At 41.1% G+C, this 23,568-nt stretch overlaps 1 protein-coding gene across 2 annotated transcripts in view; it reads right to left on the bottom strand.

Annotated features, from left to right (window-relative positions):
* KCNG3 (potassium voltage-gated channel modifier subfamily G member 3) overlaps positions 1-23,111 on the bottom strand; it is a 40,666-nt gene extending 17,555 nt beyond the window's left edge. Inside the window, exon 1 of one of the 2 annotated variants that reach the window (XM_079109773.1) lies at positions 21,855-23,111. In XM_079109773.1, the coding sequence (XP_078965899.1) occupies positions 21,855-22,519 (665 nt within the window). In that variant the 5' untranslated portion in view covers positions 22,520-23,111. The remainder of the gene's footprint in view (positions 1-21,854) is intronic. The other variant, XM_079109774.1, reaches the window with a different exon arrangement.
* Positions 23,112-23,568: the final 457 nt, after the last annotated feature.

Raw genomic sequence — 23,568 nt, 5'->3', positions numbered from 1 at the left:
ATTCAATTGTTATTCTAGCTTCTTTCTGATACAAATACTTTAAGTTATAATTGTGCATGGGTACTGTTTCATGCCAGAGATTCTGATATTTTAAGCTTTTATTATCACTTAGTTCAAAGCACTTTTTATTTACTTTTCTTGTGCTTTCTTCTTTGATCTGAGGTATTTATAAGCGTGCTGTTTTATTTTGAAGTAGTTGAGATGTGGGGGTGGGACTCTATATATCTTAAGGTGATTGATTTCTAATGTAATAAATCATGCAGGAAACAGTCTACATGATTTCACATTTTTTTAGTTTCTCAAAGCTTATTTTATGATAGAATATGGTCTATTAATTTTCTACTTGTCATTTTTGTATATAGTTCTCTATAAATAACAAATAGGTCAAGGTGGCTGGTAATGTTAAATCTTCTACATTATTACTCATTCCAGCAAAGTGAGGGGGCTTAAAATCTCCAAATAAGATTGGGGATTTGTCTTTCTAGTTTTATTAATTTTTACTTCATGTATTTTGAAATTTTGTTATTAGGTACATACACATTTAGGATTGTTATACTTTCTTGAAGAAGTTACAATATTATGATTATTAAACATTCCCCTTTAGCTCTGAAAATACTTTTTCTTGAACTTTATTTTATATTAATAGCTCTACTTCAGATTTCTCATGATTATTTCCCCCTTATTCTGCTTTTAACCTATTGGCGTATTGATATTCAAAGTGTGACATATATAGAGCATATAGATATTGTTTGCTTTTTACACACATTGAACATTATACCTTTTAATTACAATATCTAGATCATTTATATTTAAATTATTGATATTATTAAAAAAAGAACACATGACATGAAGAGCAGTGGAAAATTGGGTAAATGATGGGCTTGATGATGTAATATTTTGGAAAACAGGTTGAACAGTCCTGCTGTCAGGTTCAGAGAGAAGATTGTTGGGATGCTTTTGTTGTAATTGTTCGTTCTCTCATTTATCATATGGTTCACAGAAATAGATTTATTTTATTGTTAACACTTTTTATTTTGCAAATAAAAAAATAATATATACAAAAAAATTTTTTTTTTTTAAATGAAGTGATGGGAGAGAGAAGCCAGAGGACTTCAAGACCCTGCAACTGGCTGGCTATAGGGGGTCCACGGTCATGGCTGGGAGCATGTGAGCACATCCCAGTCTGATGGCACAGGCAGACCACCCTTAGCAGACATTCAGCCACTACCTGCACCTCCCACAGATAGGCAAGGAGCAGGAGCCAAGCAGAGCTTCTCTAAATGAAAAGGTAAGTGAAGGAAACAAAAAACACCCAGAAAATCTAATTTCAAGACAAGGCCACTCTAACCATTCTCTTGATTTTCATAACAGATACAAAGACAGAAATCACCTTTGAGAAGCTTAATTACCTAAAGACTTTCATCAATCTAGAACCAGTTAGAATGCATTGGTGCCCATGTTCATTCCCTCTCATAGAAGCCTGGGTAGTTTGCCTTAGCTCTGGAAGGCTCTGTGTGTCTCAGGCTTAGTCAGGAGTGTTTCCCTCTAACTGACCCAGAAATAAGGGATGTGTCTCTTCACAGAGCTAAGGACTGACTTTGCAGAAGATTACCATGGTCTGGGTGGGCATATGGATGGGGAGACCCAAAATCTGTGGTTCTGATCCTCGCCATTAAACAACTTCCCAGAGGTGAGAGCAACAGAAACCCACAGCACCAGCGCCTGACCTCCCAGGTCCCTGCCCTCCACTCCAGAAGGGCCCCCTTCACCCTACATGTGCAGCAACCTCACTGCTTCTTCACACCACCCCAATATGCACACAGTGACCTGAAGAATGTTACAAGAAACTCGATCCTATCCTGAAACTTCATCTGCTCCCACTCCGTACATCCCTACCAGATGGTTCTACACCCTTTCCATTTAACTGGCAATTCATTCATAAAATAATTATGAGAAAAGAAGGGATATTGAGAGCCCATCTCCCTCTTCAAACTAGATCATCTTATAAAAACTCATATCAAGGCAGTGGTGGTACACACCTGTAGTCTTAGCTACTCCAGAGACTGAGGCAGGAGGATCACAACTTTGAGTCTAGCCTGGGCAACTCAATGAGTCCCTGTCTCAAGATAAAAAATAAAAAGGGTTGGGGATGTAGTTCAGTAGTAAAGTACCCCTGGGTTCAATTACAAATACCAGAAAAAGAAAAAGAAAGAGACTGAGAATTTTAAAAAGATATTATTAACAATGGTAACAAAATTTATAAGGTAACTAAATATAAATCTAACAAAAGATAAAGACAAATTTTTAAAAGAAATGCATAAAACTTTGCTGAGAGACATTAGAGAACACTGGAGTAAATGAAATTATATACTATACTCATGGATGGTAAGACTAATGTAAACATGCCAACTATTTCAAATTAATCCACAACTTTAATGCAAAAAAAATTTAACATATTACAATCAAAATTTCCCATAAGGGTTTTCTTGGAAATCAATAAGCTGATTATATTATTATGCTAATTAAGATAGTGTGGCATTGATGCTCAAATTAACAGGAAGACTAATGGAGAGAAAGGAACCCAATTTACATTAGTCTTATTATCCTTGAGCAGAGTATAGAATTTCATTTACGCTGGTGTTCTCTAATGTCTCTCAGCAAAGTTTTATGATTTTTCTTTTAAAAATCTGTCTATATCTTTTGTTAGATTTACATTTAGGTACCTTACAACTTTTGTTACTATTGTTGATGATATCCTTTTAAAAAGGATCTACACACTCACAGAAACTAAATATATGGCAGAAGAAGCTCTCCAGATTAATGTGAGTAATGTTGGACTATTCTATAATGCTGAGAAAACTATTAGCCATATGAAAAAAAATTTAAACCCCTCACGGCATAAATAATTGTAGAAGGACTAAGACCATACTTGAAAAGTAAAAGCTAACTCAAATTTTTATAAGTATATTTTCTTCCTTTCCCCAGTATTGGGAATTGAACTCAGGACTTTGAGAATGCCAAACAAATGCTCTTCCACTAAGCTACATCCCCAGCCCTTTTAAACTTTATTTTTAGTCAAATCTTTACAATCTTTGAGACATGGGTTATTTTCTTTAATTAAAAACCACATAAACCATAAAGGAAGAGAATGATCAGTTTGTCTATGTTAAAATCCACAGACAGAATGAATCAAACAATATTACCCTATGTAAATTTATGATTACACAAATGGTATGCCTTTATGCCATGTACAAACAGAGAAACAACATGTATCCCATTTGTTTACAATAAAAAAAAAAAAATCCACAGGGGCTGATGGTATAGTAATAGAGCACAGGCCCTAACATGCCCAGACCCTCAGTTCCACCCCAACACCAAAAAAAAGTAAGTAAATAAAAATATAACTGATTTCTATACACTAAGCATCATAAACAAAGTGAAAAGTCTACCCACAATCAGAAGAAGATATTTCAGTACACACAACTGACAGAAATCAGTATAGAGGGTGTACAATCAACTATTAAGAAAAAGAAAAATGTAGCCAGGCACTGTGGAGCACAGAAGTAATCCACTAAATTCAGATGCCTCTAGCAGGAGAATCCTAAGAATGAGGCCAGTCTGGGCAACTTGGTGAGACCCTATCTCAAAATGAAAAATAAAAAGGAATGTACACTCAGTTCAGTAGTACAGCAGATCTGAATTCAATCCCCAGTTCGGAAGAAAGAAAGGGGAAGGGATAGGAAAAGAAAAGAAGAAAAACGGACAGAGCTATGAACACAATTCACAAAAAGGAAATCCAGCCAGGCATGGTGGCACATGCTTATAATCTCAGCAACTCAGAAGGCTGAGACAAGAGGATCACAAGTTTGAGGCTAGCCTCAATAACTTAGTGAGACCCTGTCTTTAAAAAAAAAAAAAAAAAACTCAAAAAACAAAAAAGCGCTGGGAACAGTGGGGTACAATTGTAATCCCAGCAACCCAGGAGGCTGAGGCAGAAGGATGGCAAGTTCAAGGCCAGCCCCCCAATTTAGTGAGGCCCTAAGCAACTTAGTGAAACACTGTCTCAAAATAAAACAGAAAAAAGGGTTAGGGTTTAATTCAGGGGTAAAAGCACCCCTGGATTCTAACCCCAGTACTGAAAAAAAAAAAAAAAAAAAAAAAAAAAAAGAAATTCACATGGTAAAAAATTATATGAAAAGATGCTCAAATTCACTACTAAGCAGGAAAATGCAAATTATACTTACAATGAAGTATCACTCCCACCAGATAAGCTAAAATTAAAGAGACTGATAATATCTAGTACAGTGAGGACATGAGGCAGTTGGAACTCTCAGACACTGCTAGTGGGAATATAAAATGGTACAACCACTTTGGAAGACAGTTTGAGTATCCAGGCCCTTGAATCTGAGAGTTCCAGGTTCATGGACTCAGTCAACTGTGGATCAAAAATAATTGGAAATCAAAACATTGTATCTGTCCTGGACACTACAGATTTTTTTTTCCTTATCATTATTCCCTAAGCAATGTAGTATAACTTCTATTTACACAGCATTTACATTGTCTTAGGTAATACATAATTCATCTAGAGATGATTAAAGGATACAAGAGAATATGCATAGGTTAAATGCAAATACTACATACCATTTTATATAAGGTGCTTGAGCATCCACAAATTTTGATATACACTGGGGCCCTGGAACCAATCCCCATGAATACCCAAGGCTGACAATATTTTAAAAATTAAGCAGGTATGGTGGTGCACACCTGTAATCACAGCTACTAGGCAAGACCCTGTCTCAAAATAAAAAATTTAAAAATGGCTGGGGATGGGGCTCAGAGGTAGAGGCCCCCTGAGGTTCAATCTCCAGTACCAAAAAAACAAACACAAAAAAATACATCTTGTGGCACACACCTAAGCCCACTTACTTGGGAAGCTGAGGCAGGAGACTACCAGTCTCATTCCAGGCCAACCTGAGCAACTTAATGGATCCTGTCTCGAAATAAAATAAAAAAGGGATGGGGATGTACCTCAGTGATAGAACATTTGCCTAGCAATTGCGAGACTCTGGGTTCAATCCCTAGTACTGGAAAAAAATTGAACATACATCTACCTATGATCCAGCAATTCTACTCCTAGGTGTTAATCCAAGCGGGGGGTGGGGGGGTGGGGGTGGGTGCAGAATGTGTCCACAAAAACACTTGTACATAAATGGTCATAACAGTTTATTCATAACTAAAACTAAGAAGCTCTTCAAATGTCCATCGAGTAGTAAATGATAAGCTGGTAGTATATTCTATACAATAGTTAAACATGAAAAAAAGTTAAAACATGATTACCATGCAATCCAGCATTCCATTAGTAGTTGTCTAACCAAGACAAATGAAAACATATTCACACAAAAATTTGGACATGTGCTGGGTGCAGTGGTGCACATCTGTAACCCCAGGCTGAGGCAGAAGGATCCCAAGTTCAAAGTCAGCCTCAGCAATTTAGTGAGGACCTAAGCAACTTATTGAGGCCCTATCTCAAAAGAAAAAACAAAAAGGGCTGGAGATGTGGCTCAGGATTAAGCACCCCTGGGTTCAAACCCCAGTATCAAAAAAAAAAAAAAAAAAACACATGGACGTGAATGTTCCCAAAAGTCAGAATAGTCAGAAAGCAGAAACAAACCAAATGATAAATGGATAAACAAAATGTGGAATGATCACACAATCATTAAAGGAATAAAATAGGGGCTGGGGTTGTAGCTCAGTAGTAGAACACTTGCCTAGCACTTGTGAGACACTGGGTTCGATCCTCAGCACCACATAAAAATAAATAAATAAAGGTACTGTGTCCATCTACAACTAAAAAAGTTTTTAAAGGAATAAAAGACAACATAGATGAATTTTTAAAACATCATGCTAAGTGAAAGAAGCCAGAGATAAGAGGCTCCACATTGTATAACTGCCATCATATGTAATGTCCAGACTAAGCAAATCCAGAGAGGCAGAAAATAGATAAATGCCTGTCAAGGGATGGAAGGGAAAGGGAAATGATCGCTCAGGGTTCAATTTCTTTTGGGGGTGTTGAAAATGTTCTTTTTAAAAAATACCTTTATTTTTAGATGGACACAATACCTTTATTTTGTTTATTTAGTTTTTTATGTGGTGCTGGGGATCAAACCCAGTGCCTCACGTGTGCTAGGCAAGCGCTCTGCCACTGAGCTACAACCCAGCCCTGAAAATGATCTTGAATAGTGATGAGGACTGAACCATACAGAGAGTATAGCAAAAACCCCCAACTCTATAACAGTAAATTTTCACAATGATGTCATAATTTTGCAATATTTGTAAAGCTTCATCTCACTGCTTTTATTGTAATCAGGATTTCAAACTGAAAAAAAAAAAATCACAGCAATCTTAAAAAAAATAAAAATAAAAATAAAATGGTAAATTTGCCCAGCATGGTAGTGCATGCCTGTAAATCCCCAGCTATATATGAACACAAGAGGATCACTGAAGTCCACAAGTCTAGGACCAGCCTGGATAATACAGCAAGAAGCCTTCTCAAAAAAGCTAAAAATAAGGAAAAACAAAAAGGAAAAATTTATTATGTGAATTATATCTCAAATTTAAAAAAAAAGAATATACCAATGATACAAATAGCGCATGGATGAATTTTTAAAAGCATGATGCTAGCTGGGCATGGTAGTGCACGCCTGTAATCCCAGCAGCTCAGGAGACTAAGGCAAGAGTATCCCAAGTTCAAAGCCAGTGTCAACTTAGTGAGGTTCTAAACAACTTAGCAAAATAAAAAATAAAAAGGGCAGGGGATGTGGTTCAGTGGTAAAGCACCCCTGGGTTCCATACCTAGTACAAAAAAATTAAAAAAGACAAAACAAATCTAGTGACAGAAATCAGTGGCTACTGAGAGCAATAAGGCAATTTCTTACCTGATTGGAATGGTACTCATATCAGTATATACACTGGTCAAATGTCACCAAACTGTATACCTTAAAACGGGTGTAATGTATTTTATATTAAATCATATCTCAATAAAATTAATTTAAATCATCCATGGTGGTGCACACCTGTAATCCCAGGAACTCAGGAAGATCACAAGTTCAAGACCAGCCTCAGCAACTTAGCAAGACCCTGCCTCAAAATAAAAACTAGAAAGGGCTTAGAATGTAGCTCAGAAGTAGAGCATCCCTAAGGATCAATCCCAGTAACACAATAATGAATAATAATAATAATAATTTTTAAAGAAAAAATGAGATACTATTTCACATCCACCATATAAGCAAAGTTTTAAATTCTGGCAACATGCAAAAAGAGCCAGGATACTGAGCAACAAGCCTTATTCCCTACCAAAAAGAGTATAAATCAATACAACTCGCCTGGAGAGCCAGTTAGCAGCATCCGGGAGAAACATGCATACCTTTGGATATAGCAACTCCCATCCTGAGTAGATACATTAAAGAAATTCTCCTATGTGTGCACTGAAAAATGAATCAAACTATTCACTGCAGCACTATAGTAATAGCAAAACATCTACAGACAGAAGAACAAATAAATCAATACCTCCTGTATTACAGTTAAAACGAAAGAACTACAGCTATAGGAATCAACATCAGAATATAAAGCTGACCTAAAAGGACAAGCTGCAGATTCCACTAGTGATACCATCTATAAAAATGGTTGAAAGTAGTAAAATGATACCATACTTTATGTGCAGATGCACTGCTGGAGTTTGGCTCTGGAATGTTCCCCAAAGGCTCACATGGTAAAAGGTTTGGTTCTCAGTTTGCATTGTTGGGGGGGTGGTAAAAACTTCCAATGTGGGGCCTAGCGGTCAGGGGGAGGAGTCCTTTTAGGTTACTGGGGATGTGACCTTAAAGAGGATAATAGGACCCCAATCCCTTCCTCTCTGCTTCTCCGCCATGGGGTGAGCAATTCTGCTCTCCCACACATTTCTGCAATGATATACTGCCTCATCTTAGGCCCAAAAGCAATAGGGCCAGGGCCAATCCTCCAACACTAAGAGCCCAAATAAATCTCTCTCTCTCTCTTTCTCTCTCTCTCTCTCTCCCTCTTTTTCTCTCTTTTCCTTTGATACTGGGGGATTGAACCCAGGAATGCTCTGTCACTGAGCTACAGCACAGCTCTTCATTGTTTTTATATGAGACAGGTTCTCCCTAAGTGACTGAGGCTGGCCTTGAACCTGAAATCTTCCTGCCACAGCCTCCCATGTAGCTGGAATTACAGGTGTGCACCACCACACCCAGCTACCTTTTTTCTCTTTATTAAGTTGATTGTCTCAGGTATTTATTATAGCAGTGGAAAGCTAAGTAACACACACATAAACGTATATACATGCATCATATTGAATATATTTTTAGTGCATGGAAATAATAACATCAAAATTATGAGATGGCAATTTCTATATGGAAAAGGAAAGGATTTTAATGGGAGAGAAGGGCCTAGTGGACACACATAGTATTTTTTATTTCTTCTGTTGGGTGGTATACAAATGTTCACTGTACTATAATCTATATTTTTTACATGCCTGAAAGACTTTATAATGGCTTTTATGCATAATTTCCTCTTCTACCTCTTGTAAAGCAAGTTTCTTTTATTTCACAGATTGATTTGTTCTTCTCAAGTTTTTGGTAGTTGTATTTAAGGAAAACATTTTGATTGGCATAAGGAATTCTTCATTTTTCTAAATGCTTAAATCTTGTTTTATTCCCAATAGTCTTTTGTATTTAAGAAAAATTCCTCAGAACATTTACTATAATGGGCTTATCACCAACATTTAAATAAATTATGTTAATTGAAAAATAGGGGCAATTTGTTTAAAAGCCCATTGTATACTGTACTGTGAACTGCTAAAATTTAGTTTTTATCTTTCTAGGGATAGAAAAAAATCTTTTCCATTTACTTAGTTCTTAAATGACATATATGACAATAACTACCAATTAAATTTAATTTGGTCCTTAATTTGGTTCTTGAAATGTGAGTCAAAATTCCCCACGCATCATTTACACACCCAAAGACAGGGCTGCTGTTACACAGAAAGCAATGAAATTTCAGCCATGTACAGCAGTTCTGGGACCAGAACCTGGCTGATCCCAACCCCCTCGCACTATCTGGCCTCCAGAGAGTCCATCACTTGACTTCTCCATTGCCTGTGTGATCCCGAGATGCTAATGGATAAACTCAGAAGGTTTTGTACACGTAAGGCAATTTGTGTTACTGCTGAGCACTTGGAAAGAGCTCCATCATATTTATTCTGCTCACTCACATCTCACACACACCAGAATTATGCACCGTGCAAAGGTGCTCACAAGGGACATGGGGACAAAATTGGAAATAGGTTTTTCTTCAAAATATATCATAGCCTACAATCAGATCCTTAGTGATCATCAAGGCAGACACAGGATAAGCAAATGAATAAAGAGGTGGGTAAAACCCTGGCATGATCCTAGGAAGACGAACTGAATAAAAGCCAAGAGCTTGATGTCATCCTCCAGGCTTTTCAGGACTGTCTAGAGTTTAGATGCTTCCATAACACACTGTCCTCTCCCATCAAGCTAGTTATTTAACATGTTACTCAGCGACCTGCTGTTTGATCTGCCACCCTCTAGCTGACCACACTCATCTCCTGACACTTTATGACATTATCACAACCTACAGCAATGTGGTCCCCAAACCATCCCCCAGTTCTTGTCTGGCTCTAGCAAGTTGAGGCACAGTGGTCTCTAAATGTTACTGAATCTTAAAAGAATTGAGAAAACTAAGTCATTTTCAAACAGATTTTTTTTTCACCTTGCATATGCTAAGTAGACACTCTACCACTGAACTTTACCCCAACACCTCATTCTGTATTCTAAAAATGACATTTATTAACACCAGCACAAATTTAATCAGAAAAGTGTTAAGAAGGCATCCGGAATGAATTCAAGTTTTCCAAATTTTTAACTTTTCTTGAAAGCTTGAATTTTTTCATCAGCAGCAAACACTGTCCATTGTTTTCCTCAAATTCAAAGACTCACCTTTCTGTTTTTGAGAAAATGTCTACTCTACTGTCAAGTAGGAATAAACCCAGTGTGTTAGTCATTCTTGCAATAAAAGTGACTGGTGTGTCATGAAGAGAGCCACTAGTTCAGTTCAGGACTCAGCCAATTGCACAAGTACTTTTCTGGGAGACAGTCACAACATTCCAGTATGTGCAAAAGTGTTTTCTGCAATTTCCCATTCCATCACGCTGATTATTATAAAAACATATACTTGGGCTGGGGTCGTAGCTCAGTGGTAGAGTACATGCTAAGCATGCACAAGGCCTCAAATTCAATACCCAGAACCACCAAAAAACTTTTAATTGAAAAACAAACAAACAAACCAGGCACAGTGGTGCATGTCTATAATCCCAGCCACTCGGGAGGCTGAGACAAGAGGATCACAAGTTCAAAGCTAGCCTCAGCAACTTAGAGAGGCCCCTAAGCAACTTAGGGAGACCCTATCTCTAAATAAAAAAGTTTAAAAGTGGGGGCTGAGGATATGGCTCAGTGGTTACACAGCCCTGGTTTAAATCCCCAGCACCAAAAGAGAGAGAGAGAGAGAGAGAGAAAGCTGGGCACAGTGCTGCACACGTATATTCTCAACTACTCAGGAGACTGTGGCAGGAGGATCAAAGGTTCAAGGACAGCCTCAGCAATTCAGTGAGATCTTCAGCAACTTAGCAAGATGCTTGTTCCAAAATAAAAAATAAAAAGGTCTAAGGATGTAGCATAGTAACAAAGTGACCTTGGGTTCAATCCCCAGGACCAAAAAACAAAAACAAAAACAAAACAAAACAAAACCATAAAATAAAAATAAAAATAATAACTATATTCAGCTTTCTATCTGTACAAAGACACAGCCAGTGGGGCTGAGTTCACATGCAGGCTCCAAAATTCTACCACTGTGGCAACTAAGAGTGTAGGGGACCAGTTGAGATCATGGTTACACCGTAAGGGCAGAGGCAAACTTAGCTGATTCCAGTATCTCCTCCCACAAAATAAACAAGGAAACCCTGGACTTTAGCTGCCTGGACCAGATCTCAGAGGCGGTCCTCTGGGTGTCAAGGTAAAACCAGATTTTAAAAGCTTCTTTGAGACAGCTAAGGAAACCACTCAGTTAACAGCAGACCTGACCTGGACTCATTACCTGGGCCAGAGTGAGCATTTTCCCCCCCTTGGTACTAAGGACCCAGAGCTCACACATTAGTCAAGCACTCTACCACTGAGCTACAACCCCAGCCCCTAGAGTGAGCTTTTAAAATTAAGGCAAGCTGGGCGTGGTAGTGTAAGCCCGTAATCCCAGCAGCTCAGGAGGCTGAGACAGGAGGATCTTGAGATCAAAGCCAGCCTCAGCAAAAGTGAGGCACTAAACAAGCCAATGGGACCCTGTCTCTAAATAAAATACAAAATAGGGCTAGGGATGTGGCTCAGTGGTTGAGTGCCCCTGAGTTCAATCTCCAGTACCAAAAATTTAAAAATAAATAAATAAAAAATAAAATAAAATTAAGCCCAATGGGAGTGGTAGCAGACACCTGTAAAACCAGCTAGGAGAAGGCTAAGGCAAGAGAATCACAATTTTGAGGCAAATGTGGAGAACAGAGAGACCTCCTGCTCCTTCCCACACACCCCACTTCAAAAAGGGAGGAAGCAAATTAAGTCTTTTGCTCAAACCCACATTCAGATGTAAACCCAAATCTTTACTGTTTTCCATTTTCAAAAAGGAGAACTGGGGCCAGGTGTGGTGGCGCACACCTGTAATCCCAGTGGCTTAGGAGGCTGAGGCAGGAGGATGGTAAATTGAAAGCCAGCCTCAGCAATTTAGCAAGACTTTGTCTCAAAATAAAAAATTTAAAGGGGAATTGGGGATACAGCTCAGCAGTAGAGCAGCCTTGAGTTCCGTTCCCAATAAAATAAAAACAGGGGGGAGAGAGAATGGGGCTGGAGGCATAGCTCTGTGGAAAAGCACAGGCTTAGCATGGAGGACGCCCTGGGTTCAATCTCCAGCATCAAAAATAAAGAAAGAAGACAAATCAAAACTAAACTCTTAAAACAGACAACTAAGCCCTTAGATCAGTAGAAAAAGGGGTGTGAGGTAGGAAGGGAGGGGGAAGTGCTGGGGAGTGATATTGGCCACATTATATTGTGTGCATGTATGAATATGTAACAACGAATCCATCATGTACATCCATAATGCACCAATAAAAATATGTGAAGCCGGGCATGGTGCTGCATGTCTATAATCCCTGAGACTCAAAAGGCTGAGACAGGAGGATCCCAAGTTCAAAGCCAGCCTCAGCAACTTAGTGAGACACTAAGCAACTTAATCAGACATTGTCTCAAAAAATAAAAAGAGCTTGGGATGTAGCTCAGTGGCAAAGTGTCCCCGGGTTCCATCCCCAGTATCAACAAAAAGGAAACGCACACACACACAAATGAAAACCTTGGGTTGAGAGATGTAGTTCCATGGTAGTGAGCTTGCCTAGCATGTGTGAAGACCTGGATTCAACCCCCAGTAACTATTTTTTTAAAAAATCCTGCTTATAGATTTTCTAGGTTGAAGACACTTATCAATACCCACTCTTCCAAAATAACAAAAATAAAAACACTATTGTTTCTGCATGGTTCTTTCACATGCATCATTCATTTTAACATATATATGGAGTGCCTGCCCATGTGTGAGGCACTGAACCATGTGCTGCGAAGCACAGAATTTCTGTTCTCAAAGAACAGACTAAAAGGAATCTAAGACATTCAAGCAACCTCAAGACAGCTAGACAGTAACCAGGGGCCTAAGACTTGGAAAGATACAGCTAAGGAAGTTTACCTTCTAGTTGAGGGTTTGGTCTTTATTCTCTCATCCACCCTTTCTGTGGGAGATCACAATCTACTAAATGAGGGCAGCTAATTAACTGTGTCTGCGTGTGTCTCTCTCTTCTCTCTCTCTCTTTCTCACACACACATACACACACCCCCTCCTGACTCTCAGCCCTGGTTCTTTCCACCACAGCCTTTCCCTTTTGACATGTGTTGCCTGGGAAAGTCAAATGATTGCTTCAATTACCTACTTCCCTTGGCCAGCAGAGTTATGAGGAGACCTCAGTACTCACAAAGAGGGTCATTTAAATGTATATACTATTCCAAACACTCCAGCAGAACCCACCAGTTGATCAATTAATTTATTCAAACACAAATGTTTTGTCTGTTGCTTCCTCTGATTCATCTGCTCAGTCAAAATGCCTGGGTCCCCTTCTAAGCCAATCAAGGGATGCAGCTTTCTAAACATTTTATCCTCCCCCAAGCACACCACTAAACCACAATGGTTAAAGCAGTCCAGATGGTAATAGTTGCACAGTTCGGCGAATATCCTGAAAACCACTGAATTATGCACTTTGAAGGTGAATTTGGGGACTACGGATGTAGCTCAGCAGTAGAGCACTTGTCTCACATGTCCCGGGCCCTGAGTTCAATCCCAGTACCATGTTTGTTTGTTTTTTTAAAGAAGTGTGAATTTGGGGACTGAGAATATAACTCCATGACAGAGCACTTGCTTAGTATGCATGAGAGCCTAGGTTCAATACTCAGCTCTGCAAAAAGTCAAAACTAAATAAATAAAAGAACAGCACTGATTTTCATTCAGACTTTAAGGGGAAAGATGATAAAATCTCTCTCCCCCAGTTGTTTTTGTTGTGGGGTTTTGTTGTTGTTTTGTGGTGCTAGGTATCAAATCCAGGGCCTCGTGCATGCTAGAGATGTTCTACTACTTAGCTACATCCCCAGTCCCCCATAGCAAAATTTTTTAACGTATAATCCTTTTAATTCAGTTATTTCTCCACTCGGAATTTAGCCTACATTTAGACTCACACTCATTTTCAAAGAGATGTGAAAAATAATGTTCTCTGCACCACTCTGTATTTTTTTAAGAACTTGAAGCAAACTAATCATTTCTCAATACAATGGAGTGGGGATGTGGGAATCAGAACCTGGGGTAACTCTTACCCACTCGTGTGAGCCTGGACATATTAGTTAATCTGTCTAAATCTTAGTCACAAATGGGAATAAAAGCAGCACTATCTCATAGGACTCTAATGAGACTTAGATGACAAAATTATGTAAAAACTTAAGTGGCTAGAATATATTTAAGTATTCAATAAATGTGCATTATGGCTAGGCACAGTGGTATATGCCTATAGCCCCAATTACTCAGAAGGTTGAGTGAGGCAGAATTGCTTGAGTCTAGGAGTTCAAGGCTAGCCTGAGCAACATAGCAAAAATGTCTCAAAAATAAATACATACACGTGTGTGTATTTTTATACAAGTATAGATATATGTACACAAACGTGTGTGTGTATACACTAATGGCTATTACAATCATTACTATTATCTCCAGGACAGACACTTATTAAATGAATGATGGCCCATCCATACAATGGAATACTATACAGATATTAAAAAGAATGAGAAAAACATGAACTGTATGGAAAGAGTTCCAAGATGTGTGGTTAAATGAAAAAGGCAAATTGCTGAACATAAATACAGAATGATCTTGCTTGAATTATATATTTTCAAAGAAAATATTTTTATATATATAAATATATATGTATGCACATCTGTATTTATATACATGTATGCAAATGTGTGTACATATGCGTTTGTATATGCATGGAATACCCAGAAACTGGGTGGTGGGATGGAGGAGACAGGGACTTGTTAACTTTTCACATCATAACACTTTTTTTCCAATAAGCAAAGTTTTAACTAAAAAATAAAATAATATTATTGAAACTGATTTGCTTACCAAAAGCACTTTGGTTAAAAGACATTAACAAAACAGAGTTTCCACAGGACTCTAAAATTGTCAGCAGATTGAAAAACCCAATACATATTTAAAAGAAACAGTCTACTGTAAAAGAGCAGGATTTAACCAAGGTTCTGGGTTATGTTCAATCTTATCAAAGATCTATTAATTACTGACTTCTGAAAATAACCATCTTATCTGCAGAATAAAAGCACTGAGACTTTCACATTCAATTTAAAATACTGCTTTTTATTTTTAACATACTTTAAAACCTACTTGATTTTTATAATATTGAACGAAAAGGCAATGGAAAGAATACAATTGATTTTTAAATTTCCATCACCCTGCTTTTCATTTTGATTATTTAAATTTCCTTAACCTGGGCTTAAAATAACACTGTGAGAAATTTAAACATTTAAAAATCTCCTCAAATGCTCATCACCACAACACAAAGTAATACAAATTAAAGATCAAAATTCCTACGTGAAGCAACTTTTGGAAAGAATTTCTGAAGAATAGATCAAAATGATCACAAGACTTTGCCTGCTAGAGATTAAAAACTCAAAAAACTTCTACTGAGGCTGTCTGAGGGGACAGAAGTCCAGAAGCAAAAGGGACCAGACAGTGAAAGGAACAGCTTTATATCTGACCTGTCTTTCAGAGGTCATAACTTCTCAAAAGCAACAAGCAAACAGCATCTTTTTATGGAAAAGGCAGCAATGCTTAGTTATTTTGAAGAATGAGCTGAATGAGTGTGGTGGCACACACCTATAATCCCAGAGGCTGAGAGGCTGAGGCAGAAGGATACAAAATTCAAGGCCAGCCTCAATAATTTAGCAAGGCCCTAAGCAATTTAGCAAGACTCTGTTTCAAAATAAAAAATAAAAAGGGCTAGGGATATGGCTCAGTGGTTAAGTCCCCCTCGGTTCAATCCCCAGTACCAAAAAATAAAAAAGGACGATTCGTCTATACGTTAAAGGGCCAAAAAGAACATTGACCTTGGCAGCGTCAGAATAATATTCAGATGTGACTGGAAGGCAAACTGCCTGAAGAATCTAGTTTATCTTCTTAATCAGATAAAACATTAAGCGCATCACCGTTCTAAGATTAATTAGTTACTAGGACTGTTTATCAAGGGAGGCTGCGCATGTGTTCACTAAAGATCTTTGGCTCATGAGAAAATACTCTCAATTAGACGGTTTCAGGTGAACGGTAAGGAAGAGGATCTATGGTCTGTCTCCCACCAGCCCTCTGGGCATCCCTCTTCCAGAGTCTCCTCCTCACAATATCCTAAAATGGGAAGCAGACCCTATGTAACAGAGTTACACGTGGGCCACGGTGGTCACACCAGAGAGACCCCAATGTCTGTGGGCCCTGGCACTGCTTCACTCAATCCACAACATCTCACACATTCCTAGTTCTGGTGAATGAGTCATCATAAAAACCCACCACTGACCTGAATCCAATCGCCTCTCCCCTGCTGTATCCCCTACATCTCTTGCCTGCCAGGTTTTGCAGAATCTGCTATTCACCTCTTGTACATTTTCTACCCAGCAGTCAGTGGTCTTTTTAAAACACATCAGCTTATTGGGCACGATGGCTCACACCTATGATCCCAGTGACTCAGGAGGCTGAGGCAGAAGGATTGCAATGTCAAGGCCAGCCTTGGCAACTCGTATTATAAACAAATTTCTTAATACTAAAAAAAAAAGAAAGAAAGAAAGAAAAAGAAAAACTTCAAACAGAAATTCATTGGGGTAAGGGGTGCTGCTCAATGATAGACATGCTTAGTATGAGTCCCTGGTCTCAATCCCCAGCATCACAAAAAAAAAAAAAAAAGAAAGAAAGAAAAAACCCTTAAGATGAGTGACTTCTCAATACATGTAAAGATGCATGATCTTATTCAAAATTAATCAAAACAAACTTAAACTACTACATATCATTCTTCACCTTCAGAGTATGAACGTGATCTCTCACACATTGTAGGTGGGAGTATAAATTGATACCCTCTTTCTTGGAGTAGTTTGGAATTATCTATGAAAATTATGTGTACATGTCCTTTAACTCAATAATTTAACTTTCAAAAATTTATCCTAAGGTATATTTGTGAATGGAAAAAAATAATGTCAGGCACGGTGGTACATGCCTAAATCCTGGGGACTCAGAAGGCGGAGGCAAGAGGATCACAAGTTCAAGGACAGACTCTGCAACTAAGTAACCCTGTCTTAAAATGTAAAACAAAAGGGCGGAGGGTGTAGCTCAATGGTAGAACACCCCTGGGTTCAATTCCCCTGCTGCAGAGGGAGAAAAAAAAAGCAAGCAAAATAATATGAATACACACTATATTCATCAAAGCACCTGCTATAGACAAGAAACAACACAAATGTCCAACAATTACAGGACAGCCATATAAAGTAGTGAAAGTAGTGTGTACCATGAATTGGAGAGGGGAGACTGGGCCCAGGAAGCTTCTCCAAAGAATCCGGCAGTTTCTGATGGAGTACCCTGGCACATACCTGTGATCCCAATTACCAAGGAGGCTCAGACAAGAGGATCGAAAGTTCCAGGGTAGCCTGGACAACTTAGTGAGATGAAATCTTTTAAAAATGGCTGAGGATGTAGCTTAGTGATAGAAGGCTTGCTAGCATGTGCAAGGCCCTGTTTGATTCCTAGCATGGAAAAAAAAATTTTTTTTAAAGAAATCATGTTCCTTATCCCTTTTGTACAACAAGTACTTGATAAATTCTTGATTTGATAGACTTTTTCTTACTCTAGCACAGGATCCCATCTGCTTTAACTAAGAGTTCTGGCACCTGAAGTCCACGGCCTTATCCCACACAGCTCTTCAAACTATGCAACAAAAAATATATTTCTGGGGCTGGGGATGTGGTTCAGTGGTAAAGCACTTGCCTGGCATGTGTAAGGCCCTGGGTGCAATCATCAGTACTACCTATAATTAATACAGGGGCTGACAGAGTAATAAAATATTATGGCCAGGCATGGTGGTGCATAAGATGATATTGTGGCCTGGCATGGTGGCACACATATAACCCCAAGATTTGGGAGGCTGAGGCAGGAGGTTTGCAAGTTCAAAACCAGCCTTAGCAATTTGATGAGGCTCTAAGTCAAAATAAAAAATAAAAAAGGGCTGGGATACAGCTCAGCAGTAAAGCACTCCTGGATTCAATCCCTAGTACCAAAAGAAAAAAAAGAAAATATTTTTATGAAAGGTTCTATTTTGAATATAAACAGTATGTATTTATTGTGGCTGAAAAGTAATTTTTTCTAAAAAATGCCATGATAAGAAATAGCATAAGAAAATTTACCTGTCTTGTAGGTCTCTTTGTCTAACCCAAGCTTAGCAGCTAGGACACATAGATATGAGAAAATAACTGTCATGCTAGGAATTACATTACAGATGCCAATTAAGCAGTACAAATAAGAATCCCTGAAGATGTTCAGGAGGATACATAGTGAAGGCTTCAAGAGAAACAACAGGGAGTTGAGCTTGATCAATGATTCTATTTCAAGAGGCCAGAGATTGCACAGTAAACAGACTTTAGGTACAAGTGAGCAGGCTGGGTTGGACAAATGGACCCTCAAGTCATAGGGAGTACTTGGTAGCATCTGGAAATCCACTGAATCAGTCCCTGATTCCTCTAGCTTTCCAATATCCTGTAGTAATTTTAATTCTTCCTGGAATGTTCCACAGCTAGCATGTATCCTCCATTATTTTTTTTTTTTTTTTTCTTTGTGTGTGTGTGGTGCTGGGAATTGAACTCAGGGCCTTGTGCTTGCAAGGCAAGCACTCTACCAACTGAGCTATATCCCCAGCCCCTATCCTCCATTTTTACCACCACAAAGCAAGCAGGTTCTCATTCCCTCTCTCTGCAAAGATCTTCAAATTCATCTTACTGTGTATAATCTCCACTCCCCTCCAATTCATGGTACACACCACAGTCATTATTTTATTTTTTGGGTAACAGGGGTTGAAGACAAGTTTTCACTAAGTTACTTAGGGCTCACTAAGTTGCTGAGGCTTGTCTTAAACTCAGTCCTCCTGCCTCAGCCTCCCAGGTCACTGGGATTACAGGCATGGCTACTGCACCTGGCTACATTCATTACTTTATATGCATAACCCACACATCATAAACCCTACAAACCAGCCAATGGCTCACCACTGCAGCCACTGTCTGAAAATAAAATTATTCTCCCTCACATCTGCTCTCCAGCCACCTCTCACTCCATCACTAAATTCTCACTCCCTGAAGGCAATACACAAGTTTCATGCCTATGCTGTTACTTTCACCTGGAAATATCCTTACTTTGTTCCCAGGTGGAACACAACCCACACATGGTTGTACAGGTTGCCTAAACTAGTTTTTATATAAATGACACCCCATCAGTGTCCGACAGTGCAAAACCTTTGTAACCTTTCAATGATGGCATTTTTCACCCTCCCCAACCTTAAATGCCTTCTCAAAACAATCTCAAGAAATCTACTGTGTCTCTTAAGTTCTACACATCCAACTTTTCTTTACAATAAAGAGTTACAATATTTGAAACAGTGCCTTGAATATAGCCCATACTGAAAAGATATTTGCACCTAATGACGGGATAAACCAAGAGTAGTAGGTTATGATGAAATTGTAAAGAGCCTTGAAGACCAAGAAAGGAGCTTTATTTGATAAATCTCAATTATGGTCAAATGACCATAATGATATTTTAGAAAGACTAATTTTAGCCAGGCAAGATGGTGCCCGCCTGTAATCCCAATGGCTGGGGAGGCTGAGGCAGGAGGATTGCGAGTTCAAAGCCAGTCTCAGCAAAAGCAAGGGGTTAAGCAACTCAGTGAGATCCTGTCTCTAAATAAACTACAAAATAGGGCTAGGGATGTGGCTCAGTGGTCAAGTGCCCCTGAGTTCATTGTCTGGTACCCACCCCCCACCCCCAAAAAGACTAATTTCAGCAACTACAAGCAAGCAGGATTTGAAAGACTGTACTTCTTGGTTGAAGGAGGCGTGTGAGGGGCTTTCTCTGTAATGTGGGGCATCCTCCGTCAGTCAGTCATCCTTCGGTTCATCTGTTTGGGATTACAGATATTGGTCTGATATACCTACACTCCTAAAGGGAAGCTTAAAACTGGGCCATTAAGCCAAGAAAAACATGCATTTGCCTGAAATATCTGGGTGTCTAGGAAACAGTTCTGACTTGAATAATTATATATATATACATGAAATACATATACACGAATTAAGCATTACTCTTTTTCCCTCACTTCTTTTGCAGCCTCCCTTTATTCCATCTCTGCCTCTTCCCTTTTTGGTTTCTTCTGATTTTCTCCCTGAAATTGTCATTCATCTCTCACTTCTTTCCAAATGCTGTACATTAATGATCAGCAGTCTAGCTTTCCCTTCTCCCAAAACACCTCGACTCCCTCAAACAATTATTATTTCTGTATTCCCACTGTTTTTGCTTATATATTGGCGTAGTCTACTCCCTACGAATCTTTGCTAATAACTCAATTCTCCTGTTTCCTTTACTAATATAGCTCAAGTCTTCATGGATCTTAGAATTCTTAGTTACTAGTGAATCATTTCAAGGCTGATCATTTATGGCTCATTTTCCCGTGACTCTCTTAGGGGGGAAAAATCAAAATCAAGGGCACTTACGTATTTAGATATATAAATTAATTTTATTGTTCTGTTGGAGTACCAAGTAATTCTTATCTGTAAATTGAAAACAGTTAGAACCTAATACAATAAACAAAGTTTCCTAATATATTTCTTTTCAAAGCGTGTATCTTGGATTTCATGCCAAGATGACATATCAGTAATAGACTCCATGATACTAGACAATTTTATTTACTTAGATTTATGTAGAAATCTTTACTTCCCACAGGAAGAAGATTATGTGGAAGTAATCCACTGCAAAATCAAGAAGAATAGCACCATTCCTAGCATACCACATCCTATCAAGAAAAAAAAAAAAAAAGATTACAGGGTGGAAGCTTGAATTTAAAAAGTAACTAGGAAAAAAATAAAATAAAAAGTGAATGGAGGGAGAATCTTAAAACAGTTACCAAACAAAGGTAAAACAGAACATACAACTTGGTTTTTGTGCCCAAAATGGCTGTCTCTCTTGAAAGTCCAACTTTAGTATGCTTATTCCTCCCACCAAATATGCAAAATAAACTCACTTGTACTAAAAACAGAAAAGTGTTATCACCATTAAGAGGTAAGCCCCATCTTAGAAAAAGATTAAAATATTCTCCTTTCATCTAGTAAAGTGAAAAGAAAAAAACAAACTATACAGATACTGTTTCTGGGTTTAGGGCAGTTTTGGTTTTTCTCCTCTCCCAAGGCAATGGTTCTTTCCCTCCCCATACTGAAGACCCTCTGAGAGTCACAGTGTGTATCTTTGGTACCAAGGGGTGGACAGGAACTTTGCTCACTTCCTCCTTGGTGGGGAAAGAAGGCAGAGAAGGACACAGACATCCATTATTTGGAGTCTGTCGTTAAATATAGGGTCTTTTATCATATGGCAATTCCATTACAGCACACATTATGCCGGGGGCAGGGTGTACAGCATGTGTGGGCAGAGCACAGCAGACCACATTTCACCAGAACAAGATTTCATCTTTTCAAACACCACCAAAAATTGGCAAATATTTCAAACTGTTATTAAATGCCCAGAGTTAAATTATTGCAAAATAACAACAAAAGTTTAGAGAAAATTAATTAGGTCGTTATTTGCTCAGAAGTAAACTACAAAGATGAGAGATTTGTGTATCTCCATCTGCCCCTACCCAGGCCTGGGGATCTGCCCTCAAGCTGAGATAGGTACCAGATCCGGCCAGTGCCCAACCCGTCCCTTAGTTGGCGTGCCTGGGGCCTCCCTGGGCCCTGAACCCTGCCTGGCTTGGCAGTCAGGCGGACAGGACGGAGACGCGACGGACGGACGGGACGGACAGACGCTACAGGACGGACGGGCAGAGAAGCAGTGCGTCCTACCCGGAGGGCTCCCTCCCAGGGACGGCGGAGTACCTGCTCCGGTCATCCAGGCTGCGGTTGTCAGCGGCCGCTGCGCGCCAGTCGGGCAGCGTGCTGGCGCACAGCACCACCATGGACACAATCACGAACACCACGGACACGCTGGCCAGGATCTGAGCGGCCAGCGACGACGTGGGCTCTTCGAAAGTCCGCCGCATGCGCTCCAGCCAGCGCCTAGAGGGAGCCGCCTCGGCCCCGCCGGGTCGCGCCTCATCGCGGCCCAGAGCGCCCGGTTCGTCCGCTGAGTAGAAGGTGTAGGTGTCGGACATGCGGTCGTCGAGGCGGCGCTGGCAGCAGTACTCGAGGTGCGCGCCCTCCAGGCCCCAGTAGATCATCTCATTGTAGAAGGAGAGCTCGCACATCCGCGGCGCGAAGCGCAACTTGCCGTGGCCGCGCACGTAGAGCAGGATGAAGCCGAAGGCCTCCGAGTGCCGGTCGAAGAAGTACTCATTGCGCTCGCGGTCGTAGTCGTCGCACACCTCCAGCACGTCGCGTTCCGAGCGACAGCCGTGCAGCCGGCTCACCCGGCGTAGCGGGAAGTCCTTAAGCAGCTCCCGAGACAGCGAGTACCGGGCGCCGCCCACGTTCAGCACCACCGAAGCCGCCCCGCTGCGCCCGAAGGTCATGGCTGGCTGCCCTGGGACCCCACAGCTCAAGGGTCTCCCAGTCGCCGCGCGGGGCCTGCCTGCCTCAGGCAGACCCGGGAGAGCGCCGTCGGGGCCCGCTTTCCCTCGGGGCTTCTCTCTGCCCCGCACCGGCACGGGGTCCCTCGGCTCTAGCCTCCTCGGCAGCCCAGCGTCGCTGCTAGCAGCGCGCCTTCCGCGCGGCAGTACCTGCGGGTAGCCAGGGAGTCCCCTCCAGAGCCAGCGCTGCGCCCCACTGGCCCGGAACGAGGCTGTGTCGGCGCCGCCGCCCCTCGCGCCCGGGGATGCCCCCTGCGATGCCGGGGTGCCCTCTCCTAGGCGGCGGCGCCGTCCTCCCTGAGGGGCGCGGGCGCCGAGGGAAGGCGCCGTGCGGAAGGCTCCGGGTCCCGGGAGGCGCTCCCGCCCGCCGCAGCTCGGGCAGCTGCCCCGCAGCCGTCCAGAGGCGAGAGGCAAAGTGAGCGGGTTCCGCGGCTGCGAGAAGCCGGCTCGGAGAAGCGGGGGCGGGGCCTCCCTCGCCGGCCTCCTCCTCGCTTGCCGGCTCCGCGCCGCTCACCTCCCTCCGCGCGCCGCCTTCCTCTGCCCGCCCGCGTCTGCCCGCACCTCCCGGGCGCGCTCGGGCTGGGATTCCCCGGCGCCCCGCCCTGGACCTCGGGCTCCCTGCCTTGTGACGCTGGCTCCCCGCTGCGCTCCCGCCTGCCATGGCCAGGAGGGGTCCGCAGGGCGGGGATGCGAGGAGAGGGGAGTCCTGGTGGAGGGGGAGCCAAGCCCAGTGGCCAGGTTGCCTGCTGCCACGTCCCCACCCCTGGCCATCGGGATGACTTGTGCATCTCCCAAGGGCCTTAGTTAACAGCCCCTGAAGGGAAGCGACAGGAGGGTAAGGAAGGGTGCAGAGGTGAGGTCTGGAGTGCAGGGTCTGAGGGGCAGGGACAGACGGCGTTTGGCAAGAGCTCTTTCCAGAAACTGTCCCAGCTTCTGAGACTGCCCCAAAGGATTCCTCAGAGAAGGCACACCCGCCGCTGCTTTTCCTGCAG

Source organism: Sciurus vulgaris, assembly GCF_902686455.1.
Source record: "Sciurus vulgaris genome assembly, chromosome: 14".
NCBI classification, from domain to species: Eukaryota; Metazoa; Chordata; class Mammalia; order Rodentia; family Sciuridae; genus Sciurus; species Sciurus vulgaris.
The sequence above is the reverse complement of the archived record's forward strand: the minus strand, read 5'-3'. Positions and strand labels throughout refer to the sequence as shown.